The sequence below is a fragment of the Thermobia domestica genome, chromosome 7, assembly GCF_964235325.1.
Source record: "Thermobia domestica chromosome 7, izTheDome1.hap1.1, whole genome shotgun sequence".
NCBI lineage: Eukaryota > Metazoa > Arthropoda > Insecta > Zygentoma > Lepismatidae > Thermobia > Thermobia domestica.
Window position 1 is genome coordinate 234877526 of NC_137460.1, and position 23699 is coordinate 234901224.

Genomic DNA, 23699 nt, shown 5'->3' on the forward strand with positions numbered 1-23699 from the left:
GGTTAATCCTAATAATGGTAATAATGGGCTTTTTGTTTATTGATATGTGGTAGTGCCAACAATGTAAATATGAAGTATATTTATTCTATGAAGTATATATGTAGTAATACTTCTATGAAGTAATTATGAAGTATATATGTAAATATGAAGTATGTAAATATGAAGAATGCAAATTGTGTTATAACTGTTAGTAATAGTTTCAATTAGTTATTAACTGTCAATTAGTAATAGCCATAGTTTCTTTTTTTGTTACATTTCAATAATTTTTACAATTTAAATACTATTCTGGACGAAGTCTATTGCAACTATGTTGTCTAATGACTAATAAAGTATTCTATTCTATTCTATTCTATTCTATTCCTAGATGTTCTTCGTCTGCAACACTACCAATTCGCTGGAATTTATTGATATGGTTCTTTATATCGAACCTAGTGGGGGCGGCTTTTCGAAATCTACATGAAAATTTTTCGTTGCGATAACGCAAACCAATAAGAAATAAGGTTCTCTGTGTATGAATACTATTCATTACTTTGTATATTAATACTATTAATACTATACATATTTTTATTCCTTTTTTTTCATCAGAGCTTCTCACTAAATACGAGCTGCTAAAATTTTCATAATCATTATGTTTTAAAAATAAATCCATTTTAGTAAAATTTAGTGTATCAATGTCTGAAAACATAATTTGAGGTTTTTATATAAATATTTGGATAGGATTAAACTTATAGCCTTAATGGACCTGTATATCTGCTCTAAGTATAATTAATACCATGGCATTTATGCTTGTTATACACTATGAGATAAATTCTAGGGGAGAACTTAGGATTTATTTTCAAAAAAATGTTAGGAAATAGGCCTATCTCGTAAGAAATCCTACCCTTTTGTGCCGAATGACGTTTTTCAATATTATGAGATAATTCTATTTAATAAAAGTACAAAATTGATGAATTCCTATGGTAACACTCAGCACATCCTACTGATATTGATACCAGGCGCTATATTAAATTGGCTCTAGGTCTTTCTCCAGTCTAGACCAGCCTTCCGAAAAGTTTGGGACTGTAACTCATGCAAAATGTGCAAAAATCAATTACAATTGTTAAGCGTAATTTCTCAAACTGAAACGCATATTTCACTTTACGTTGAACATTCACTCCCGTAACGTGTCCATCTATAAAAGCTACGAAGTATATTATGAATTGAAAGTTGTGAGGGAAAATTTTCATACTTTATAATCGTCACTTCCGTTTGTGAATTATATCGTCGTTAACTTCCTTCATAGGTGGCTCTTCAGTCAATAATACGTATAGAATTTGGTGAGTTTGTTAAACTACTTTGAATCTATTTTAATTATAGTAATCGTAATACGTTAAAGGTAAGGGAAAAGTATGTAAGTTTCTTTTGTAAAAGAAATTACTTATAAATTGTATATGAAAGGGTGAAAGTTATTGTTGATATATATATTTTTTGTTGTATACGTTGCAGTGGAAACAGCGTGTCTGTGCATGTCGATATGTAAACTACAGAAAACTACAAATGAGCAATGAATAAATAATAACATTATATTTTCTTTTATAATATGTGGTTTTGCCTGCAGGTTCAGTTCAAAGGTAATAGTAGAACAATATGTAAAAATTACAATACTTTTGCTTAATATCCCCAGAGTCCGTTGTAAAGATTTATGCAAGGTGACTAGTGCCCTTTTTATTAGGTACAGATGAGACTACTGTAAATGTGGTTATAAATATAGTGTTTATAAAATCTTATCCTCTAATGTTCCTATGCCATTCGTATGATATTAAATACTTAATTTGAAGAAACAGGGGATCCACCACAAACTAATACTCATCTGTCAAGGGGTCGCGGTGGCTCAGTGGTAGACCGTTCACATGCATTAATTTGTTGACTTTTGCTGTAGTTTACATAATAAAAGCGTTGGTGTTGGTGAACTTCAGACACACCGCATTTCGTAAAATTTTAGAGGTAAAATTCGATACTCTGCTTGCAAATACATAAGGAACAGTAATGGCTAATCTGTTGGCGTCAAAATTAAATACTAAGTAATGCAGTTATTTTATATTTACGGGTAAACTTTAGAATACCCACTCCAGTGTCTTCAGCATCGAAAAGTAGCTCTTGTTGGTTTCTTTTGTTTCACTTTTGGTTTATGATATTAGCTATCAACAGTTTTTATTGGCGTTATTAGTTTAGCTGCACGCGGTTAAGTGTCGTCTGAGTCTGTACATGACGTACCGGTATAGCGCAAGCACATATTCTTGTGTGTTGCGTAAAGTGGAGCGCGCTGTGTCAGGATTTGCCCAAGTGGGCCCAGCCTGAAAAAAACACCTGGGTTTTCGAGCTTTTTCTTAGTACATTATCGGTACAACTAAGGTGATCGCATTGAAAGTGACTTTTATCAGCTTTTGGACTTCCATTGGACGAATCAGATGCTTTCATGTTACATGTTAAACCTATATTGCCCTCCAATTGTTAATTTGGTTATAGCTGGAACCTGCTTTGTAACCTTTAGCCCCGGGGGGGAAAATTCTACAATATAGCCTACGCCCTATTGGAAAGGGCGGTATCTATGGCATAGGGTTAGTGCTAGAGCGGGTTTTGTAAACTTTAACCCCGAAGGATGAACTTTAGAATACACGCTCCAATTTCTCTTTGTAGGCATAAAAAAGCATGTGTAGTTTGCGTTTTTTCTTCTGAAATAACCTAATGTGTTTGGTGAGCATGTTTTTAAGTATAGCGGTATGTTTCTTTGGTCGAAAATAGTCCCATTGCGCAAGAGCACTACCTACGCCATTGTGTTATAACTTTAGCGGGCTTTCTAAAGTTCACACATATTTACAAGTGTTGGGTTATTAGGTTAAATTGATTACAAGTGATTTACGATGCCGAATATAAATGAGAGCGTATAAAAGAGGACTATTAGATATTTTGAGATTAAGTGCTTGCTCGATCTATTTTAGGAAATTTACCGGGTGAATTGGAGAGTTTATTTTCTTTTCTTGAAGAGTAAGTGAAAATCAGGTGAGGATTGAAGTTAAGAAAATGCTGTTGATTGTTTTCGATGTTGTAAGCGGCACTATGTGTGGGGGTAGAAGGGACTATTTAGCAGGGAGTAGGCTACACTTGTTATGGTTTACTTGTGGGAAACAGTCTGGATATGGTGCGTAAATGACAAGATCGTAACATATCGTGTTATACAAAAATAACAAGCATCAGTTGTTGAAATTGTGTGAAAGACATAGTATATTAAACAGGCGAACAGTTTGTCGTAAGTGTGGAAATTAATTTAAACTACAGAAAAGAACGACTGACCAAGGCTATCCTAATTTATCTCATTTTGGTGTGCCTACCTTTTTAAATGACACTTAGTATCTCCCCCAGAGTTGTGTTATACATAAGCCGTGAATTTTATGCCATAGAAAGCGTTTTTCCATTATCGTTGCCTTTGCGTATACCCACCGCCGCTGACGCAACCCCTCGCTGCTACTCGGGATCTCCTGCTGCGTTCCTGTCCTGACTCGGTTAGATGGCGGGGGCCGTGGGGGCTCAGTGGTAGAGCGTTCACCTCTGGTGGTTGGGGTCCCGGGTTCGATCCCCGCCCCCGCCAAGTGAACTTTCTGGTGGACAAACACCGTGTGCGTGGGTTTTATCGGGGTTCTCCCGTTTCCTCCCACTTTCTTCATTCCACCATTTCATTCATTACTCATCATCACCGTCTCCTTTAGCCTAACCGGCATAACCGTGGGACTTAAACTCAGAGATTTCATTTTTCGGTTAGATGGCGTTCGTGCTTTTTATTGGCCCCTAACACAAGTTGGTTTGTGTTCTATGCACTAGTTTTCATGCCATACGTCCACACTATATTTTGAACTATAATCACTACCAAATGGACCGGGATCATAACCTGGTAATTTTGGGGAGAAACCAGGGTTTGAAAAAACCCAACCCACCTGGGCCCATGTGGGTTTTTCGGGTTTAATTTTTTTGGTTATAGTTAAGGAGCCGTACTTCCCATTTAGGGAAGGACGAGAAACGCCATACTTTCAGGAATTATTCATTGACTATCTAGGATGTTAAAAAGTAGGTAATAGACTGAGTTCTTGCCCTTGTACTTAGGGTGTTTAGGTAGTGCAACAGTAAGATGTATCCTCGTGCACGGGAGATGAGAAGTAGCTGTTCTTAACTATTACCATTTTTTTTTTTTCGAAATATGTGAATCTCTTTGGGGTAAAAATGTTGAAATATGATTTATATTTCAAGATTGTCATTGTCACAACTTGCAACATTTTTCTATTCTCTGCTGTTTTGAAAAAATGGCCGCCATTTTGAAATTTTTTTATTGGGTAGCCAAAAAAATCTATACAGCAAATTTAGAATTTCTCGTGCTTCTACCCTCAAAGTTTAAACTTAAAAAGTCCGAAAACTGTACCCTGTAGCATGAATACACGCTATTTTGAATAATGGCCGCCAAAATATATACAACTAATTTAGTCTCTCGTGCTTTTACTCTGAAATTTTCAGCTTGAAAGATCGAAAACTGCCCTTTGTAGCGTAGATATCCGCTATTTGGAGTATGTTTAGTACAAGGGGTCCAGCAGCACTTAAAAAACACAAAATTTACAGGAGAAATGAATGATGCAAGTACTTAGACGTAACATAACGTAACCAAATCTAACATAAACTAACCTAAACTTACCTAATATTTTAGAAATAAGCGAAATTCTATCATTTTTTGGAAAATTATGCGGGACCCCTCACTAATTTAACATAAACTAACCTAAGCTAGCCTAAACTAACATAACCTACTCTAAACCAGGGTGGATTGATTTAAATCAAGATTTAAATCACTTGATTTTTTAAATAAAAATCGTTGATTTAAATCAAATTCCGAAATAATTTAAATTGAAAATAATTAAAGTCCCGTTTTTCTATTATTTCGATTATGGAAGATGATAATCATAATACAATGAGACTCAAATGTACAGTATGTACAGCATAGTATGAAAACAAGTGTCATGCAGAGGATGATTAGGGAAAATCCCGTTTTGAACGGGTAACAGGGCAATCCTGTTTTATTCTTTTCGTAACATAGGGTTTATATTGTAAATCGTTAACTGTTCCAACGGGGAAATCACCATCGACATTTAAGACTAAGATTATTTTGTGTGCGCGTCTATATATTTGTTCCCAGATAATAGGACGTATTTAGAAGTGTCCTATCCCGTCTCCGAAAATTTTTTAGATCTTATAACTTTAGGCAAAATTTATGTATTTCGTGCCACAAGCTAATTACAATTTCCTTTAAAATATGCCCCTGCCAAATATCAGTAACTTTTGTGGAAAAAAAGTGTCACTTTGATAAGCGTTGCTGTACTTTTTCCTTAACGCTTAACCTTTAAATTATATCACCTATTTTTAGGTGATACGATAAAATATTCATTATTCGATTAAAAAAGTACCAATAAAGCTTTTTATTTCGTTTTTCAGGACTGAAGGCATTGTAGAGCACGTTACATATGCTTTCACGCCTCTCTGCTTCGAGACATAGGATGTGATGACGTCATAAATTTTTTTTTTTTTTTTTTTTTTTTTTTTTTTTTTTTTGGCGGGCCTACATTTTGCATTCAGAAGACTGAAATTCTGCACACTCGTTCAGTGCACCCTTAATATTTTTCAGATCATTTCAAATCTCTGCGTGAAAACAGGGGGATCCAGAGGGGCAAAAATGTTGAAAAAAAATGGATATTTTTAACAAAAAGTAGCTTTCTTCGCGATTTTCCCGCCTAAGATGGAGACATATGAATGGTACTATCTGAAAGGCTGATCTATTCTGAAGAGAATGATGTACGAACTATGATCTTAGGATAAATAGGGATGTCTCAGGAAACTGTTACCTCAGATCCTGTTTTATACGGTAATCGGGGATATTATTTTTTGCGGGCTTACTTTTGCATCTAGAAGTTTGAAATTTTGGACACTCTAGCATTTTTTCAGATTTGTTTCAGAGCTTTACCTTTAAATACAGGCGATACAGAGAGGTAAAAAGGGGGATATTTCTTAACAGAAAATCCCTTTTTTCGTGACTTTCCAGCTCCAGATAGCCTACACGATGGAGACATTTGAATGATACCGTTTGAAACTGTTTTATTCTGATGGGAATAATGTACAAATCATGATTCTAGGATAAATAGGGATGTGCGAGGAAATTTTTATATTACATCTGGGGTATTGTGGGGATGTTCTTAGCTCATTGTTAAATATTTTCCCCGCCCGTCCTATTCAAGATAGAAGCTTGAAATTTTGTACACCCTTAGTATTTCCCAGTTGATTTTGAGATGTGTGCGTTAACACAGGGGAGTCCAGAGGGAATCAAAATTTGAAAAAAAAAATCAGAAAAAATCCCGACTTCTCTCAAAATTTTCCGCTTCAGGGACATGATAGGGAAAATGTGAATGTTACCGTTTTAAAGGCTGTTCTATTCTGATGTGAATGAGGTAAGAACCATGATCCTAGGATAAATAGGGATGAAGTTTAACTGAAAGTCTATAATTTACAAAAAAAAAAAAAAAAAAAAAAAAGCCATATTTTAAAATTGTTAAGATTGGGATTGGTATAGATAAACGATTGGGGAATAATTCAACCCCAATGCTTTCACTTAAATGGCATAATTGGCATTTAATACTAATTCGTAATGCTTTTTCTTCAGTTCGCGAGTTGTATTATACGAGGAGAAAGATTTGATTTAAATCAAAAAAATCGATTTAAATCAAAAAAATCATCAAAAATGATTTTTTTTTAAAAAAATCATGATTTTTTTCCACCCTGCTCTAAACTAACCGAATGTGAACAGAAATTACCAAAATTGTAACATTTTTTAGAGAAAAGAGCTGGACCCCTTCTGCTAAACATAGGCCCGCTATTTTTTTAAAGAGCCATTTTGTAATTTTACGTTCGTATGCCGCCAAGATCTATGCAGAAAATTTAGTGTGTCTCCAGTTTGTATCCTGAAAATTTAAAAGACCGAAAGTTGAACACTGTGTAGTACAGGCAGACAAACGAACAAATGTAGATCATCCCAGGAGCCCAATGACGTTCGCCAAATATGAATACCAAATAGTTGAATTAATTTGAAACAAAGACGTAATTCATCAAAATGTCTTATATGAAATAAATATTTGTCAACGTAAAATAAATGGTTTTATTGTTGAAGTTCACTTTCGATGCTTTGTGCGTTCAATTACGGGAATTTCCTGAGCACTTGTTTTAAGACTTCTTTTCTAGTGTTTGCAAACTATGGAAAGTAGAAAAACCGCACCCCCGGAAAATTCCCTATGTTATAGGTCTAAGTGTAACGTATCTCTGTTCGGACCCAATGAGAAGGAAAATACTATCGTGAACAAAAGTGCATTAGCACCTGTATTCTGCATATCCTTAGTGCATTCAATAATAAGCTTAATGCTATAGATTAAGAATGGTCAAAATTTTCCGGATTCCGGAAATTTCACTTTCCGGATTTCGGAAAATTCCAGAATTCAGAAATTTTTCCGAATTCCAGAATTGGCCATCCTTACTATAAATGAGAAACTGAAATCGACATTGATCATTTTTTTTTTTTTTTTTTTTGTATTTATCACCACTTTTTTAAAATTATCGAAACAAGTGAATTTACGTGACAATTTTGGATTTGGAAAATTAAATTTATTCTTTAAATTTACACTTCAAGTACAGGAAATTGCTTTAAGAAGCCCTTTTTTTACTCTCAATAAATGTGTAAAGTTTTTTACAAATAAATTTCAAATTTTCCGTGATACAGTCCCTGTCATCTCATCAAAATTATGTAAGCAGATGAACAAAATATATTAATCGTTGATAGATGGTGAAAGGTGAGTTTTGGATTTACGGAATGAAAGCTACTTTTTTAAATCTATACTTTGAACTAGATACAAGTTTGAAAAAACCGGTCATGAATGGGCTGGTAAGAAGTTTGCACCCGTCAGCGGCTTGAATCAAAATAACAGCAATATTTCCGGCCAGGCCGGTTAAAAACTTACCCCATTCTTTTCCGAAAATTAATTTAAAACAATTATCAAAGATAGGCCTATAATTCATATTTTATAAAGTAAATGTTTCAAAATGTAATAAATGAAATTAAATATCTTCCAGCGTAAAATAAATAGTTTTATTATTGAAGTATTCACTTCCGATGCTTTGCGCATTCAATTGCGGGAATTTCCCAAACACTTCTTTCACGACAGGTTCCCTGAAAATGCCGCTTGCTTTACTATACATCGAAACTTCAATTAATACTGAAGTTTGAATTCAACACTTGAAATAGTAAGCGTTACGTAGTCTTTGGAGCTCCGAGCATTAAGCTTCTTAATTTTGACAAGAATTTTTATGCTATTGCTGGTGTTGATTCTATAGAATGCCTATTTGAAGGGTAGCAACAAATGACTGTTGTTGGAAAACCAAATTTTACTGAATACTTTTGTTACCACCAAAGGTAAGAAATAATACTAATAGTTTTACTAATGTATTTACATATTTACTGTTAGTACTTGCACCTATGACCTTAAACCCGTCAACGTATGAGGGATAACGTCTCGGCGGCGCTGAGTCAGCAAGCACACTATTCACGGAAAGTATTTTTCTAAAATATAGAATTGCTTATTTTACTTCAGATAGGCTATAAGCATAATCCACACATTAATTTGTTCTATAATTATCTCAAGGTAAGGGAAGTTTTTTTTATTCATTCATTCAGTTTATTCAGAACTTTATAAAGGTCTTATGTTGAATGTTGTTGTTTACCTGAAAGTGAAAGCATCTAATTCGCCCAAGTCTGATAAAAATAACCGTCAATGTGATCATCTTAGTTGTACCAATAATATACTAACAAAAATCTCAAAAACCCAGGTGGGTTTTAAGGCGGGGGTTTTCAGGTGGGCCCACTTGGGCAAACCCTGGGAGAAACTAAATAATGTTTTTTTTTATTTTTTTTTTATTTTCATGTAATCCGTTGATACAGCACTAATGCCTTATTTTCAGCCGGCGAAATATTTCTGCACAGTGTACAATAGTTCTATTTTATATTTACGAGTGTAGTGTTACTAGTGTAAAAACATGACAAGTGCTATAGAAACTCGTATCACCGCGAAAAACCAGGTGTTCTTAACAACTTTCGCTCACGCTCACACCCACCATCAATGACGCATCTGTTCTATTTAGACAGCATGGACCCCTCGCCTTGACTCTGTTAGGGAGCATTCATTATTTTAATACCCACCGAGCTCGGGTTGGTTGTTTATACACTCCATATTTTATGGCACATGTACGGACGCTGTATATATACGGTGATCGTGTAATTTTTCATTTCCTTCTGGTAGTTCCCGTTAAACATAATCTATGGTAAGTGAGGTATTGGCATGTTTCCCAACGGAAATGTTTTTGAAGGCTGTAAGAAGGAAATTAGTGAGATAATTATAATTTTTGAACGATTATTTCGAGTGGTGTGCCTAAACTTGAACTGTACGCGTCGGTACTTATTTCAACTTAACCTAAATTATTAAACGTAGGTACATATTCATTGTAAGGGTTCACTGGAGCAGACGGTGAAAGTATTGTATGTATGTGTTCTCGTCCACTATCTTCGTTTATGCCTATATCCCTCCGTCGCTGACTCACTGCCGCTTGCCCCCTTTCGGCACTCCTGCCCTGACTCTGTTAGATACCATTAATGCATTTTAGTGGTCACGTAGCACAGATTGGTTCGTGTTTATGCACTGTAGTTTTCATGCTATACGTCAACACTATTTATATTGAGCCCTTCTGATGTCAATTTGCAACTAGTAATGGGGCTCCTCATTTAGTGCATTCTCTGCTAAACACAATGCTCTAACCTAACCTTAAAATGTAAGAACTGTCAAAGTTTGGTAGAACGGTCTGCTCGAGTAATGCGTATGTAATATTGTTAATTGAGTTTTTTGAGGGGTTTGCCCCTTTCAATATCTAAACTACTTACTTTGTATTAAATCTTGTCTTATCTGGTCACCTTTGGCTACTGTTTCACTTGCTGCTCCTCCCTTTTGAATATATTTTCCCTTCATTGAGTACCTTTTTGGTAGTTTGCTTATGTTAAATGAAATTTAATATAAAGATTTGTTTTGGTGTTTGTTTCTCTCACTTCATTAAGAATGTTTCCCTCGGAAAAGTGTGTTTTATCTTGGTTGACGGTGGTGATCTAACTTTTCTGTGATGGTTCATGGTATTATAACATTGTTATTGGTTGGTGACAGGGTTGGCTGGTTTAAACCAAGATGAAAAAAGAAAAAAAAAGCTGGTTTAAACCAAAAAAGAAAAAGAACAAAAAATGCTTTAAATCTTGTGAACTTCATGGTGACGTTTCCACATATCAAACCATATGCATTCGTTTTATCTTCTTTTCACCTTTTAATCAAGACGTCCCATCTTCAATTCTGGGTCAAACCACAACCCTCCTTTCAAGTATAAACAAAGTAGTGGTTCGGATGTCATTTTAAGCGACTTGATAATCTCGGTATTATTTAAGGATGTTAAGCCTAAGCATACCAAACGAAACCAAATTGTATATTTCTGCTTGCCTGAATGCCTTTTGTTTTATAAGGAAGCAAATGTTGCTTAAACATATTGATAGACTTTGGCAAAATTTATCGACTGCCTACGTAGCTTCCAACATAAGCTTGGGTTGGACTTCGTTTTAATTTTATTGAATGATATCTATATAATAAATTTAATTTAATACCTCAGTTTTAGCGTACTGATTATTATACCTTGACCTTAAAATTTTACATGCAAAGCAATAACGGGATTTTCTTTGCATTTAAAGTAATAATAGGATTTTCCCAATGGCTAAGGCGGGAGTTCCCCGATTTATATGTAATTCTGTATAATGGTTTCAGTTTTGCAACTGTATCTTTCTGTCCTTCTGAAATGATTCTTGACAATTATATTAACAAGGATGTTAAGATCGGTACAACGTATATTTATCAGGAGTCCTTCGTGTCTGAGTCGGCAGACTCATTGCATTTGTGGTCAATTAGTCCCGGCTTCGAGACCAAATGTAGGACAATTTTTCTCTGATGTAAGCCGAGAAGCGGTTTGGATTCCGCTTTAACCTTATGTAACCCCTTCCAGCATATCTCTGTTGCGTAATAACACCAAGGCGAAACAAACTTATTTCTGTCCATATGTAATATAAATACATAGAGCAAATTATTTAAACCCCCCCATTTTTTTTTTTTTTTTTTTAAATAAAAACCATGGTTTTTGCCAACCCTGGTTGGTGGCGTAACGTTGTTATGCGGTGTGTCTATGTTTGTGTGGTGATCGTGCAAGTTATTCGATCACAGGATATGGTTAGCACTGTAAAATAGAAAGTCATATTGAATAATGTTTCGTGAAGCAGTGCAAGCATATGCTTAGCAGTGGTGCTGAATACTTTGCACTTGAATAAGTTGCATAGCGTTTAAGTTTTGATTAACTTAAGCTTAGAGATTCAACTTACTATTGTAGAATATATTTATGAAAGTAGAGATTTTTACAGTGTTCATATACTTTCCAGGACTGTAGTTGCCGCTGTTCATCATGTCTATTCGTCCAGTGTATAGACCCACCATAGTCAAGAAGCGGATAAAGAAGTTTACCAGGCACCAGAGTGACCGATATGTTAAGCTAAAGGTATGTATGATACCTAGATAGAAAAAAAAAGTGTAGCAATTTGATTTCTCTGTAATTTAAATATTGTAATTGGTTTACATAATTCATACTAATACTTGAAGTGTTAAAGTACGTTGGGTAGTGTTTTAGGGGCAAGACAAATTTTTAAGACATGAATTTAAGTTATGGCAATTCAAATAACCTTTACACAACTTAAAGATTTGTAGAGCCGTTTTTCACGTAGCCTATGCGGTCGCTAGAGCGCTATTCCACAATGAGGAAAGAATAGCAACATAGGAACGTACCGATTAGAGAAGAGTACTCTTTGGCCGAGTGAAATAAGCTTACTGTCACTTGTATATACGAGAGAGAGAGCAGTTATAATATCAGAACATTGTAATCAGAGGATGTTCTTTCAATATTTTTAAATTATATTTGCTGCTGTAAACTTCCGTGTCTAAGTAGGTAACTCACGTTCATCATGTGGATCTGGATCTGATTCGATTCCCGATGAAGTGCTTGTCTCCAATAAGGACTGCAGGGATTGTCCAGATCACGATAGCCCAATGCTTAAGCGCTTAACTGTGACACGTGGGTCCGTTGGTTTCCTGGAGGTTCTCCCGTTGTACCCATATTCTCATACCACAAGTTATGTGACAGTCATTACGAAGAGCAGAAGTACGCTCTCTTCTAATTTTTAAGAACAGCTAAATGTAGGGAACTAATTTCTCAACAAACTCTTCCTCTTTATTAATACACAGTTGCCATTGCTTCTTCCATTTTGTGGAGCACAGTCAGTTTTAGGAATATGTTTCTGATATTGGAAAATAACACTTCCCAGGGATAATCCACTGATAAAATGCGTCCATGAAAAGACTTCTTGAGGTTTTGGACATCCAGACCTCTGCTTATCTTTCACACTCGTTCGCCGTGCTTTGAACTCAGGCACCCGCTTCCTAATGGTGTTTTCTGCAAGAGCATTATTACCACACACACACTCCAATTGACGATAAATATCGATTGCACAACGTCCAGTTGCAGTGAGGAATTTCCTATTACCTGTTGGTCGTCAACCGAAGATTCCATATTCCTAGGCAATGTCGGAAACACATCTTACTCGTTCAGGGACTGTGATTCAACTGCTGCCACTTGATAAACAAAACCTGCACTGCTTAGAAACGAAGGGTGGAAATCTCGGACGCCACAGTTGCTTTCGTGAAATGACAAAAAATGTGGACTTTTGAACAAAACGGCATGTAATTTTGATGTGCATCTTGTAGTTTTACGATTGTTTGCCTCCTTAAGCCTACAGGGCATAGTTGTGCAACGTAAAACTGAATTTTTTCCTTCTATTTAGGTCCATTTTGAACAGTAACCCGTTTTGTATAGTCTGAGTGCTGAAAAGAAAGTTTAATTTCTAATTTCCGATTCGTTTCTGCTTTCATTTCTGGAATAGATGTCTAGTTTGTGGTCGATATTGATAATTGCTGTGTTCGTTTAACATATGAATGGAGGCAGACATAATCACAAGGGCGCCGATCCTAGGGGGAGGGGGGCAATACTCATCTGGTCCCCCAAGTATTTTATGAATGTTTTTTACTGTTACATGTATTTTTTTTTATGAATATACAATATTTGGCATAATTTGAATTCAGTGTCTTAATTCCTCATATATGCTTTCTTAAACTCTTGTCTGCAACCACACACACATCTGAACGCTCCCGTTCTCGCTCCAAAATTAGAGAAATCGACGCCCTTGCATAATCGTATTGTTAGAAAATACTCTAAACATAAATAAATTATAGAATGCTATTTGTAGAATGCTTCCATGAATTTATTATCACGTAGTGTAAGTGTTTTATTTACGATTACATACTAGAGTTCTCTCTGTCTAAGCGGCTAGCGTACGCCCTTTGGCATGGAAGACCGATGTTCGGTTCCCGGCGGAAACTTGTGGTTCGGATCCCACGTTAAGCTGTAGATCCACGTCTCATATAGCCTCGTTGCTGAAAGGGACGCTAAACTTAAAATCACATCTTTTCACCGTTATATATTGGTTGAAAATGATCGGTTTCACATTTTAAACTACAAGTATTCTGTGAGAAGACATTAATATATATTTTAAAAATATGTAACCTGTATTTTGCCTGAATATGATCTGGAGAGCTGCTGCTGATCTCTTCTTCAATCATACTTTTAGAAGACGAACCAAGACTTCTGTACGATGTGTCATTTTCGTAAAAATTAGCTAGCAGCGTCACTTGTTGAAATTCACACAAACAAAATAATGTGCACGTCATGAAACTATAATTGTGCACGTAAATTTTTCTCTAAATCGCTTAAGATAGTTCAGAAACGCATTTGAATGTGAAAAAGTCGGAGTAGGGGAGCATTTTCCAACATACCTCGCAGTTTGCTGTTTGAGATATTCACCTTCTGTTTTGTTACTGAATGGAATGTTATTTTCAGGACAAAAACTTCAAGAGGTAATCAGAAGTTACACGAGATACATAGAGGTACGATTTTTTGGTGACACGCGAAATGTATCAGTTTTGTACTAAAATGTTTTGTCTAAAATATATAATTTTTCACTTTTTGTTAGGCCATATAACGCTCGCGATTAAGCGCAAAATTCTATCGAATTAGCGAAGTTTGGAACAAGTCTCGATATTCCACGAAATTTACGCAAAAGTAAATTTTTCGACTTTTTTAAGATTTATTTATTATTATTTTGCCAATTACTAGCAATATGATGAAAATTCCCATTTTTGAGAAAGTAGACCACCATGAATTTTTTTAAATTTTACATGCAGTTACAAAATGAGCTCCAAATGGTATCTATTGAAGTGGATAGTGTGTAGCGAGGTATGTTAGATGAGCATACAGAAATAGCTGGAAAGTGTCTCCAACTAGTGTACATATCAGTTTTGATTGTTGATGTGGAGAGGGCTCTCTCTTCTTACAATGCCATACGAGGGCGGGGTGAAAAGTTCTCGGCCTGGTCCAGAGATGGCACTCCAATCAGCAAAATTTTATTGTTCTTGCTGGGAGTGCTTTTCAGTTGTTCGTATAACAGGTGTCAACTTGTTCTCTCAAGTAGTTTGTGTGCACACATTATTGCAGTTAGACGTCTTGCGTGTTAAATGTGAAAATGGATAAACTTGAAAATCGTGCGGTAATCAAATTTTTCGTTTTGGATGGATTAACACCAACGGAAATTCATCCCAAGTTGACAAAAGTTTACGGGGACTCTGCTCCTTCCATGTCAACGTTTAAAAGTGGGCAGCTGAATTTAAACGTGGTCGCACGTCCCACGAATATTACCCACGTGAGGAAGGGCCGAAAACCACAACCGCACCGGAAACAATCGAAAAAGTGCATGATATTGTGTTGGACGACAGGTGAGTGAAGGTGAGTGAGATAGCTGAGAGGGTGGGGATATCGGAGGAACGGGTGGTAAAAAAATCTTGCACAGGGATGCGAAAGCTCTGCGCAAGATGGGTGCCGCATTTGCTGACTGCCGACCAAAAGCAAATGCGAAAACGATTTTCGCAGCAATCTTTGGACCGATTCGAAAGTGATCCGACCGATTTTGTGTGTCGATTTGTGACAATGGATGAGACATGGGTTCACCACTACCCGCCAGAAATGAAATAGCAGTCCAAGCATGGGTGAAGCCGGTGGTGCAGCGCCGAAGAAAGTGAAGACGATCTATCGGCCGGAAAGGTCATGGCCGGTGTGTTTTGGGATGCGAAAGGGAACCTGTTAATTGATTACCTTGTAAAAGGGAGAACACTTACAGGCGAATATTACTCCAACATTATTGACCAGCTGGATGCCAAAATTTGCGAGAAGATACCTGGCTTGAAGAAGAAGAAAATCATCTTTCACTAGGACAACGCACCTGTGCACACATTGGATTTGGGGTACGATTTGCTCAGCCATCCCCATATTCTCCTGATTTGGCACGATCGGACTTCTGTTTCCAAACTTGAAGAACTCTCTTTCTGGGAAGCGCTTCACATCGAATGACGAAGTTGAGAGGGTCATGGATAACTATTTTCACAACCTTCCAACCTAGCCGGTATAAACGTGGGACGTAAAACTCAAAAATTTCGTTTCATTTCATCATAGACGGGCAGCCAACTTACAGAGTAATAAGTAGCGAGTGTCTTATGGGAAAATGCAGGTTCAAGACGAACCCGACCAAGATGAGCAGGTGGTCAACTTGACAGGTTTTACTGTATTAGAAACATCTTAGAACAGATGACAGAGACAGTATCCACTTTCACGTTTTATTTTACCTGTAAATAAAGTGGCTCAATAGTCTCGAAATTTAAGACTTGATTACTTTCGAAAAACTAGATTTGTATCTAAAATAGAGATCTTTGGATATCTTTGCAGTACTCTTTTCTGCTTTTATCATTTGTTTCATACTATTTACCTAGAAATATATATTTATTTTGCTATGCTCATCTAATTTACATTGAAGTAATGAAAAGAAAATATGTAATAATGTTCGATTTAAAATGTTTAAAATATGGAAAACTAATTAGATCCGAGTAGCAGTTGGCTACAATTAGAAACTGGACTTTGTGTGAAATAAGTTGTTTTTACCATGAAAATTGAAGTTGACTACGTGAAGGGCACAGTTGCAATTACCCACCTCTTCAAGTCATTACATATTTAAAAAAAAAAAAAAAAAAGTTTCCAGCTTAGTCAGTTATTTTTTAAAAAAATATAATTGCTATTACTTTTCATTATCGCTCTTGTATGTGATGAATAGAAAATGTTTATTTGCTGTATGAAATAAATATAATAATGTTTTCCTTGGCTTCCAAGAGTACGATACAAAACTTACAAATTGCAATGCTAATTTAAATTTGTTTTAGATTTTGCTATAGAAAAGTGAAAATCTTAGATAAAAAAAACATATATATATATATATATATCTCGGGTGTTCTAAAAATGGCGCCCACGGACCACACAGAGCATTATTCTACAAGTCAAAATAAAGCAATATATATATATGTATTTGTATACCTTTCGAGTCATCGTCTGGAGAGAGAAATTGCACTATGTAGCAACGTCGCAAATAAAGAACCATAGATTTGATCTACCAATCCATCAAATAAATACATCGATTCTTGTAAGATGAAAGTCAAAGTCAATAGATGTTGACAAAAGTACCACTTAATACCTTAACAATCGATTAAACTGTTTGATGCATTTGTAGAGTAATATTAATATGGTTCCAAGTCAATATACGATGTTGCCACATTGTGAAATTTTGATTCCCCATAGCGGCTGAAGGAGGCCCCGGAGGGCATTCCATCATGTGAAATTTTCGTTTTATTTTGACCTGTAGAAGAGTGCTCTGTGGTCCGTGAGCGCCATTTTTAGAACACCCGATATATATATATATATATATATTAGATGTTATGTTACGTTCAAAGGAAAAGACTTATGTAGAAGCGGAATGGTATAGACAGTTGTAAATTTTTAATTATTTAAAGTCTTCATTTGAAGCCAAATTATTATAACTTGTGCGTTGGGCTGTGAAAATGTTACGTGTAATTTAGAAGCGAGTGGCCAGGTTCTTTGAACAGAATTATAGATGAACTAAGTTCTGATTAATTTTATAATTCTTTTCTTTTTCTGCAGAGGAACTGGCGCAAACCCAAAGGTATTGATAACAGAGTCCGAAGGCGGTTTAAGGGACAGTTTCTGATGCCCTCAATAGGCTACGGAAGCGCCAAGAAGACTAAACATATGCTGCCAACAGGCTTTAGGAAGGTGCTTGTTCACAATGTGAAGGTAAGGAAAAATTAGATACCCAATACAATATTCCGTTTTTTCAAGTTGCATATTTTAAGTTTTCTCAATACAGAAAATAACCTATAGGACTAATGATGCGCCGTTGGGAAATATATACTTTTGATAGTCTCAACTGAAAGCTGTGCAGAATGGTATTTAGAATCCAGGAACGTCTTATACATGTGCTCTATGAATCACTTACAGAAAGAAAGAGTTAATATCCATATTTTGATGCCATATATAGTATGTGTATACAGAAGGTCGTTTCAAATCTATAGTAGTGAGTTTGACACCTTACTTGCTTAGGAAATACCACTACGCTACCAGCGATTGTGGTCGACGTGCAACCCCTGTCTGTTAGCTATGTCCTGCATCTCAGTTTCTAGTGAAGGAAAGTGGGTTGGAGTGTAGTTTGATCAAGTTTGTTCCGTTCGTCTTGACAAAATTTCGAAGAGTATTGAATGTACGTAGCTGCCGCCAGCGTATCGCCCGTTTTAATGATGGGAACTAACAAAAATCCATAGAGAATTTATTAGATGATTTCACGGGAATGTCGGTAAAAGGGATTGTTTGAATTTCCGTCCCACATGCCATCTACTCCACAGTCTACTGTACAGTCACCCACAAAAGTCCCTGTACCCTGACTGTTATAATTCCATTACTTGGAGTCCAGGTACTTATATGAATGACTACGTCATTGTTGGCTTCACCGTATGACCTTGTTCTGGTAAATAAGCGAGATAAGTTGCGTATCATATAGAGATGGCATATCATGACTAAATACTGGCTCCAGAATGTTCGACTGGTAATAAGCTGCTTGATTTTACTGTTTTTTGTCCACTGCGCAGCACAAGTTCGCCATTATATCTGTAACCACAACAATCATACAGCCCTGTGGAAAACTTTCCGTACATTCACGCGTCCAGTTAGAACGACCTCTGGAATCACAGAACCAGATAGCCTTTCCGACAGACATCCATGCTCCGCGTAGGATCACTATAGACTTACACCTGTTCCCTGCAGCGTTTGTACAGTTTTGACTATTTTCTGCCGAGCATATAAACTCGAGCCTTATGCTTTATTACAAAATGTGAATCGTGCGTAATTGTTCGATTTACGATGGGTGGGGAACGTCGTATTGCTCATGCTATTCTTTGAAACAGAAGTTCTCACGGCTTACATTTTCCGTGAGTATGCTCAGGACTCCGATATCTACGATACCCAATATTGGAGAGCGCAATAACAGCAGGTGTGCCGATTTCTTTGCGATCAGACATGGCATTGATCCATTCCTTTGATTCGCGGGAATATTTTGTCATACACTGCTTTCTTAGCCAGTGTTAGACAGGGCACGAATGTAGCCCTTCCAAAAAGGCGTAATTTTTGGATTCATTTAACCACCCATGGGCACACTGCCGTCCTCCCTGCAAGTCAACACAATCACACTTTCAAACTATACGCAGTAACTTTTTGTGTTACCTAGCAGTCGAATTCGTTACTATAAACCTGAAGCGACGCTCTGTATGTAGTACTAAATGTTATTGAAATTCAGTTTTTGGTATATAAATGACACTGTAATGCCTGTATTAGTCACGGCTGGTTTTATTGAGAAATGGCTAGGAAAATAAGCATATTTTGAAGTAAAATTGTGCTAACTGCTGTGTAAGTATTATTTTGCAACTTTCAGATATGTACGAGGCACATGCAGAAAGAAATTCCGATGGATTGTGATACGTAACTTGCTCTTCAACATATACCCCATCCTTGTTGAGGCATTTGTCGTAACGCGGCACCAACTGTTGCATCCCTCTGTTAAAGAATTATACTGCCGGGGCAAGAAGTAGATGACATTCTGTCAGTCCCAGAACGCCGTGCACGCTATTGGAGCAGACAGTGTTTGTTTGAATTTGGGCGAACCGTTATGTCGCCAGTGTATGGCCTGTTACTTGATTTGTGACACCCATATTTCTTATTGCAATCGAGGCACTCGCACCTCGAAAGATCAACTCGGACGCTAGGCGCTTTTTGTGCTCAACTATTGGTTGTTTCGAAACACACTGTGCACATAAGTTGTGGAACTGCAGTCGCTGGGTGACGATATCCTGCTGGAAGGAATAGGAAATTTGCTGAGACTGATATGAGAGTTCGGATATTGTGAACCACTTGCTCTGCAGAATTACTTGCTTGCACACTTTTCACCGTCAGGCGTAACCATGGACGGTCGGCCACTACGATGTTGGTCGTTAACATTGGTATGGCGTGCTGTGAATTGTCTGGACCATCTTCTGAGCATACCTTCACTCATGACATCCGGTCCATACACTGCACAGAATTTCTGGTGGATCTCTGACACCGACAGTTTCTTACCTTCTTACCGTGCTTACTTCACACTCAGCGGGAGATTATATGCACGTAGCCATGTTTATTGTACCACACAGTTCCCTTACTAGTAGTTCCAGAGCTACGTTAGCGTCAGGTTATGGCTACGTGTTTCTTCACTCCTACGGAGCTCCCTCGTGCCTAAGCGGTTAGCGTACTCGTCTTTGACATGGGAGACCCGGGTTCGATTTCCGGCGGATCTCATGTTGTATGGGTCCCCAACAATAAGCTGTAGGTCCACGTCTCATATAGCCTTGCTACTGAAAGGGACGCTAAAATCAGATCAATCCACTTCTGTGGGATTGCGTCCCGCTCTTAACCATTCGTAGCATTTTGGGGTGTTTTCGAAACTTATTTTTTGGATGTGCCTTGTACGTGGTATAGTGAACGTCATTGCTATAAAGACTATTGGGCTTCATTGCTATAAAGAATAGTAAGTACAGGCCCTACGTCTGTTTAATATTCGTACTCTGATTTAAATTCTTGTAAATTCAGTTTGACTACAAAAGACTTTGATACATTCTTTGTTGTTTTATTCTTTTACGTATGGTAGGAGTCACAGGTGACATCCTCAGATTGAGGAAATTCAGAACACATCATATTGTGCCTTTTTTTAGTTTTCTAATGGAGATTGATCTGCAACCAAAGAGATGGGATGTTTTATTCGTTTATTTCCATTTCACAATATGAATTTGTTTTATTTATTTATAGTTTCAAGTCTTTTAAATCATAGTTCTAAATCGTGTGAAGTCGATTGTAGAATATGTATGGGGAAGCTGGGCACTAATCTATTCATAGACTTGTCGACAATAAACAGTACCACCGCACCTTGCATAACTGAAACACATTTTCAGTTGCAGAAACTATTTTTCCTATCTTCATTAGTAAATATAATACAATAAAGGAAATTATGAGTTTTTTTAAAAAGTGAAAAGATATCGTATACAGCCAAATGTTTAGTATCTTAGGTGCTCAACATACAGAGATAAATTTAGTGTTATCACAATAACAATAAACTTATTTTAATCAGGATGTCTATCGGTCATGAAAATCTAAGAAATGTAGCTTTCGGGTTACGATTTTTTTTTTCTTAATCTGTATAAATATAAGTACAGACTGGAAAATGTTGTTCTATAAAACGTCAACATTCATAATCAAAAATGTCTATGGTCGGCTTTAGACTCTACCAAATCGCAAAACAAAGCACGCTTCTATCGAATGCATGAAAATTCGACCTAATTCGCACTCAAATTCGTTCTTGAGAATGTTACGAAATTTTATGATTTGGTAAAGAAAAGGTCACGAAATTTCATTTTGGAATTTTAGTAGACATCCTGTTAATGAGGTCAAGTTCCATGTTACATGAGTGGCCAACCTGCAAAATAATTCTTACATGATCATGTGAAGTTATAGATTCTGCAAAAATGGTGCCAAATCAGGAAGATATGATATTTACATATTATATGTCGTAATGCGCATAGCGTATTTCTCATTGTCAAGGTATCTTGGAGATGCTTGTCACTCCAGTTTATAACTTTTCTGAGCTCTAGAATGTTGTTTCAAAATTTTAATTTTGCTTATAAGTTATTGCGGTACAAGTAAATGTGGCGAAATACTTCAACATTAAATGTGGCTCTAATGTACTCACTTTTCAAGTTCTACAATCGGTTCTTCAGAGAGGAAACAGCTAGTGGTGTTAAAATTGTTCGAATATATATATATATATATATATATATATATATATATATATATATATATATATATAGTTTTTACTGTTTTCGAATATTTATTATTCAAGAATGTTAATAGCACTAGAAACAAACCTTTGTACTATTTTGTAATTGAAATGTATGAAGTCAAGATACATGATAATCATTTTATAAATAATGCACAGGTTGACTACATTGTATAGCAGGGCGTGTACGTACACGTCTTGGCTGTTGCATGTGTTTTGGGGACTGTGTTAATTGTTGATCAGGGATTGTGCATTAAGATTGAAATTGTACGTGGCAAAACCTCGACAGAAATCTACTGTTTTATCAGAGGTTTGCGGTGAGTTTATAGTGGGTAGTACTACATTTTCGTGTTGGAATACCAGTTTTCACGGTGATCTTGTAGGCATAATTAATGCAAAACGAGGAAGACCGAGACCATCAACAAACTGTTGACGACCTGTCAAAGAAATGATGATTTTTGCTTATGATCACCGTAGGATCATCATAACAGTTTCATGTAGAAGAAATGTCACACTATTGTATTATCGTGGCTTCTTGCAAAACCTGAGAAAAATGCACAAAATCTGATCTCATTGGCTCTATTCTGGGCCATTCATTGTTTACAACAACACTCGCTGAGTATTTCGACAATGTTATAAGTAAAAGGTTATACAAATATGATAAGGAGATGTTACCGTATGCTCCCTACAGTTCGGACATGAGTCCATCAGACTTCGTCCTATTCCCAAAGATGAAACGACCTTCAGCGTGGACATCGTTTTCATGTAACTTCGTCTATCTCGACTCTAACTACTACATAAATAATTAATACTTTTCTGACTAGAGTTATACTTATTCATTAAACTTAAAAATAAGGCTTAAGTTTCAATAACAGTGTTTTCTTCAACCAGACGTTACGTGGAAGTACCCTGATGAAGATAACGTTAAGTTATTGAAACTTTTACATCTTATTTTAATTTCAGTAAATAAGTATATACTCTGGTCAGAAAATTATTGATAGTTTTCATATCTATATGAGGTTTCTGCCGCCGTTACCCAAGCTTTTCGAGAGCTGAACAAAAAATGGCATCTTGGGTGGAATAATGAAGCTTCCCGGACGTTTGGTCATGGTCATTGAAAAGCAGGGAGACTACAGTGAAGGTCTGTAAAGACATACTATAAAAATATTAAACGATAAGTAAACAAAAGACAGTGTGCATTATTTCTGAAATGACCCTTGTATTAATGGTGTTCCATTATTTAGGGACACAATAAATGTGGAACGGAAAGTGTTGGAATCGTGAGTACTTGCAGCAATATTATAGTTTCACATCTTCATAAGTTTAGAGGATTTCTACTTGATTCTTATCAGTTGAAGTTGTAAACGCATTTGTCAAATTCGTACTGTACACAATCATTTGTTTGTTTTCTTCTAGGAGTTGGAAGTTCTGATGATGCAGAATCGCAAATTTTGTGCAGAGATCGCACACGCTGTATCTTCGAAGAAGAGGCGTGCTATTGTTGAAAGAGCACAGCAGCTGTCGATAAGAGTGACCAATGGAAACGCACGCTTGCGTAGCGAGGAAAATGAATAAGCATCGTGTTTTGTACAGAATAAAAACTTTAACATATTAATTTCGGATTTTCTTTGTACCTCCCTTAAGTAAGTGTCCGTATAGATGCAGTGGTGTAGAAATCAGTTTCTTTTCTTAAAGTTGTGAGTTGTTTCGGCAGGCTGTAGTAAAATTACGTGTATTATTTCCTTGATTATGAAAATGTATTTATATATGTCATTTTCTTGCATTCGTGACATTTATTTAAAATCAGTTTGACGGCTGTGCAACGGGAAGAGGATAGTAAAAATTCTGTTACGAGTATGGTCTGGTGTAAAGAACGTGAAGATTTAGTGCTGCAGGGCTAACCACGTAAATGCATTTAGAAAGATGCTGCTTGCATTTTGCAAATGTGTGACTTCACGAATCTCGCCTAAGAGCGGGTTATGCTAATAGGTAATTGCGAAACATCATGCATAGAAAAAGTAAGGACTTTCAAAAGTAAGTACCAGAAAGTCCTTTT

The 23699-nt window shown here is 36.4% G+C and overlaps 1 protein-coding gene across 2 annotated transcripts; it reads left to right on the top strand.

Annotated features, from left to right (window-relative positions):
* Window positions 1-1163: 1163 nt before the first annotated feature.
* RpL32 (Ribosomal protein L32) lies at window positions 1164-23258 on the top strand. Of its 2 annotated transcripts, none has more exons than XM_081765970.1 (4): window positions 1164-1316; window positions 11618-11733; window positions 17377-17529; window positions 23060-23258. In XM_081765970.1, the coding sequence occupies exons 2-4, from the start codon at window positions 11641-11643 to the stop codon at window positions 23216-23218; spliced, it is 405 nt and encodes a 134-aa protein (XP_081622096.1). In that variant the 5' UTR covers window positions 1164-1316; window positions 11618-11640; the 3' UTR covers window positions 23219-23258. The 2 variants fall into 2 exon arrangements, with proteins under 2 accessions (XP_081622096.1, XP_081622097.1); XM_081765971.1 differs by having other exon boundaries at window positions 1251-1375.
* Window positions 23259-23699: the final 441 nt, after the last annotated feature.

Coding starts and splice junctions, on each gene's coding strand:
- RpL32 (XM_081765970.1), top strand. CDS start 11,641: ATGTCTATTCGTCCAGTGTATAGACCCACCATAGTCAAGAAGCGGATA. Junction 11,734..17,376: donor ACCGATATGTTAAGCTAAAG/GTATGTATGATA, acceptor CTTTTTCTGCAG/AGGAACTGGCGCAAACCCAA. Junction 17,530..23,059: donor TGCTTGTTCACAATGTGAAG/GTAAGGAAAAAT, acceptor GTTTTCTTCTAG/GAGTTGGAAGTTCTGATGAT.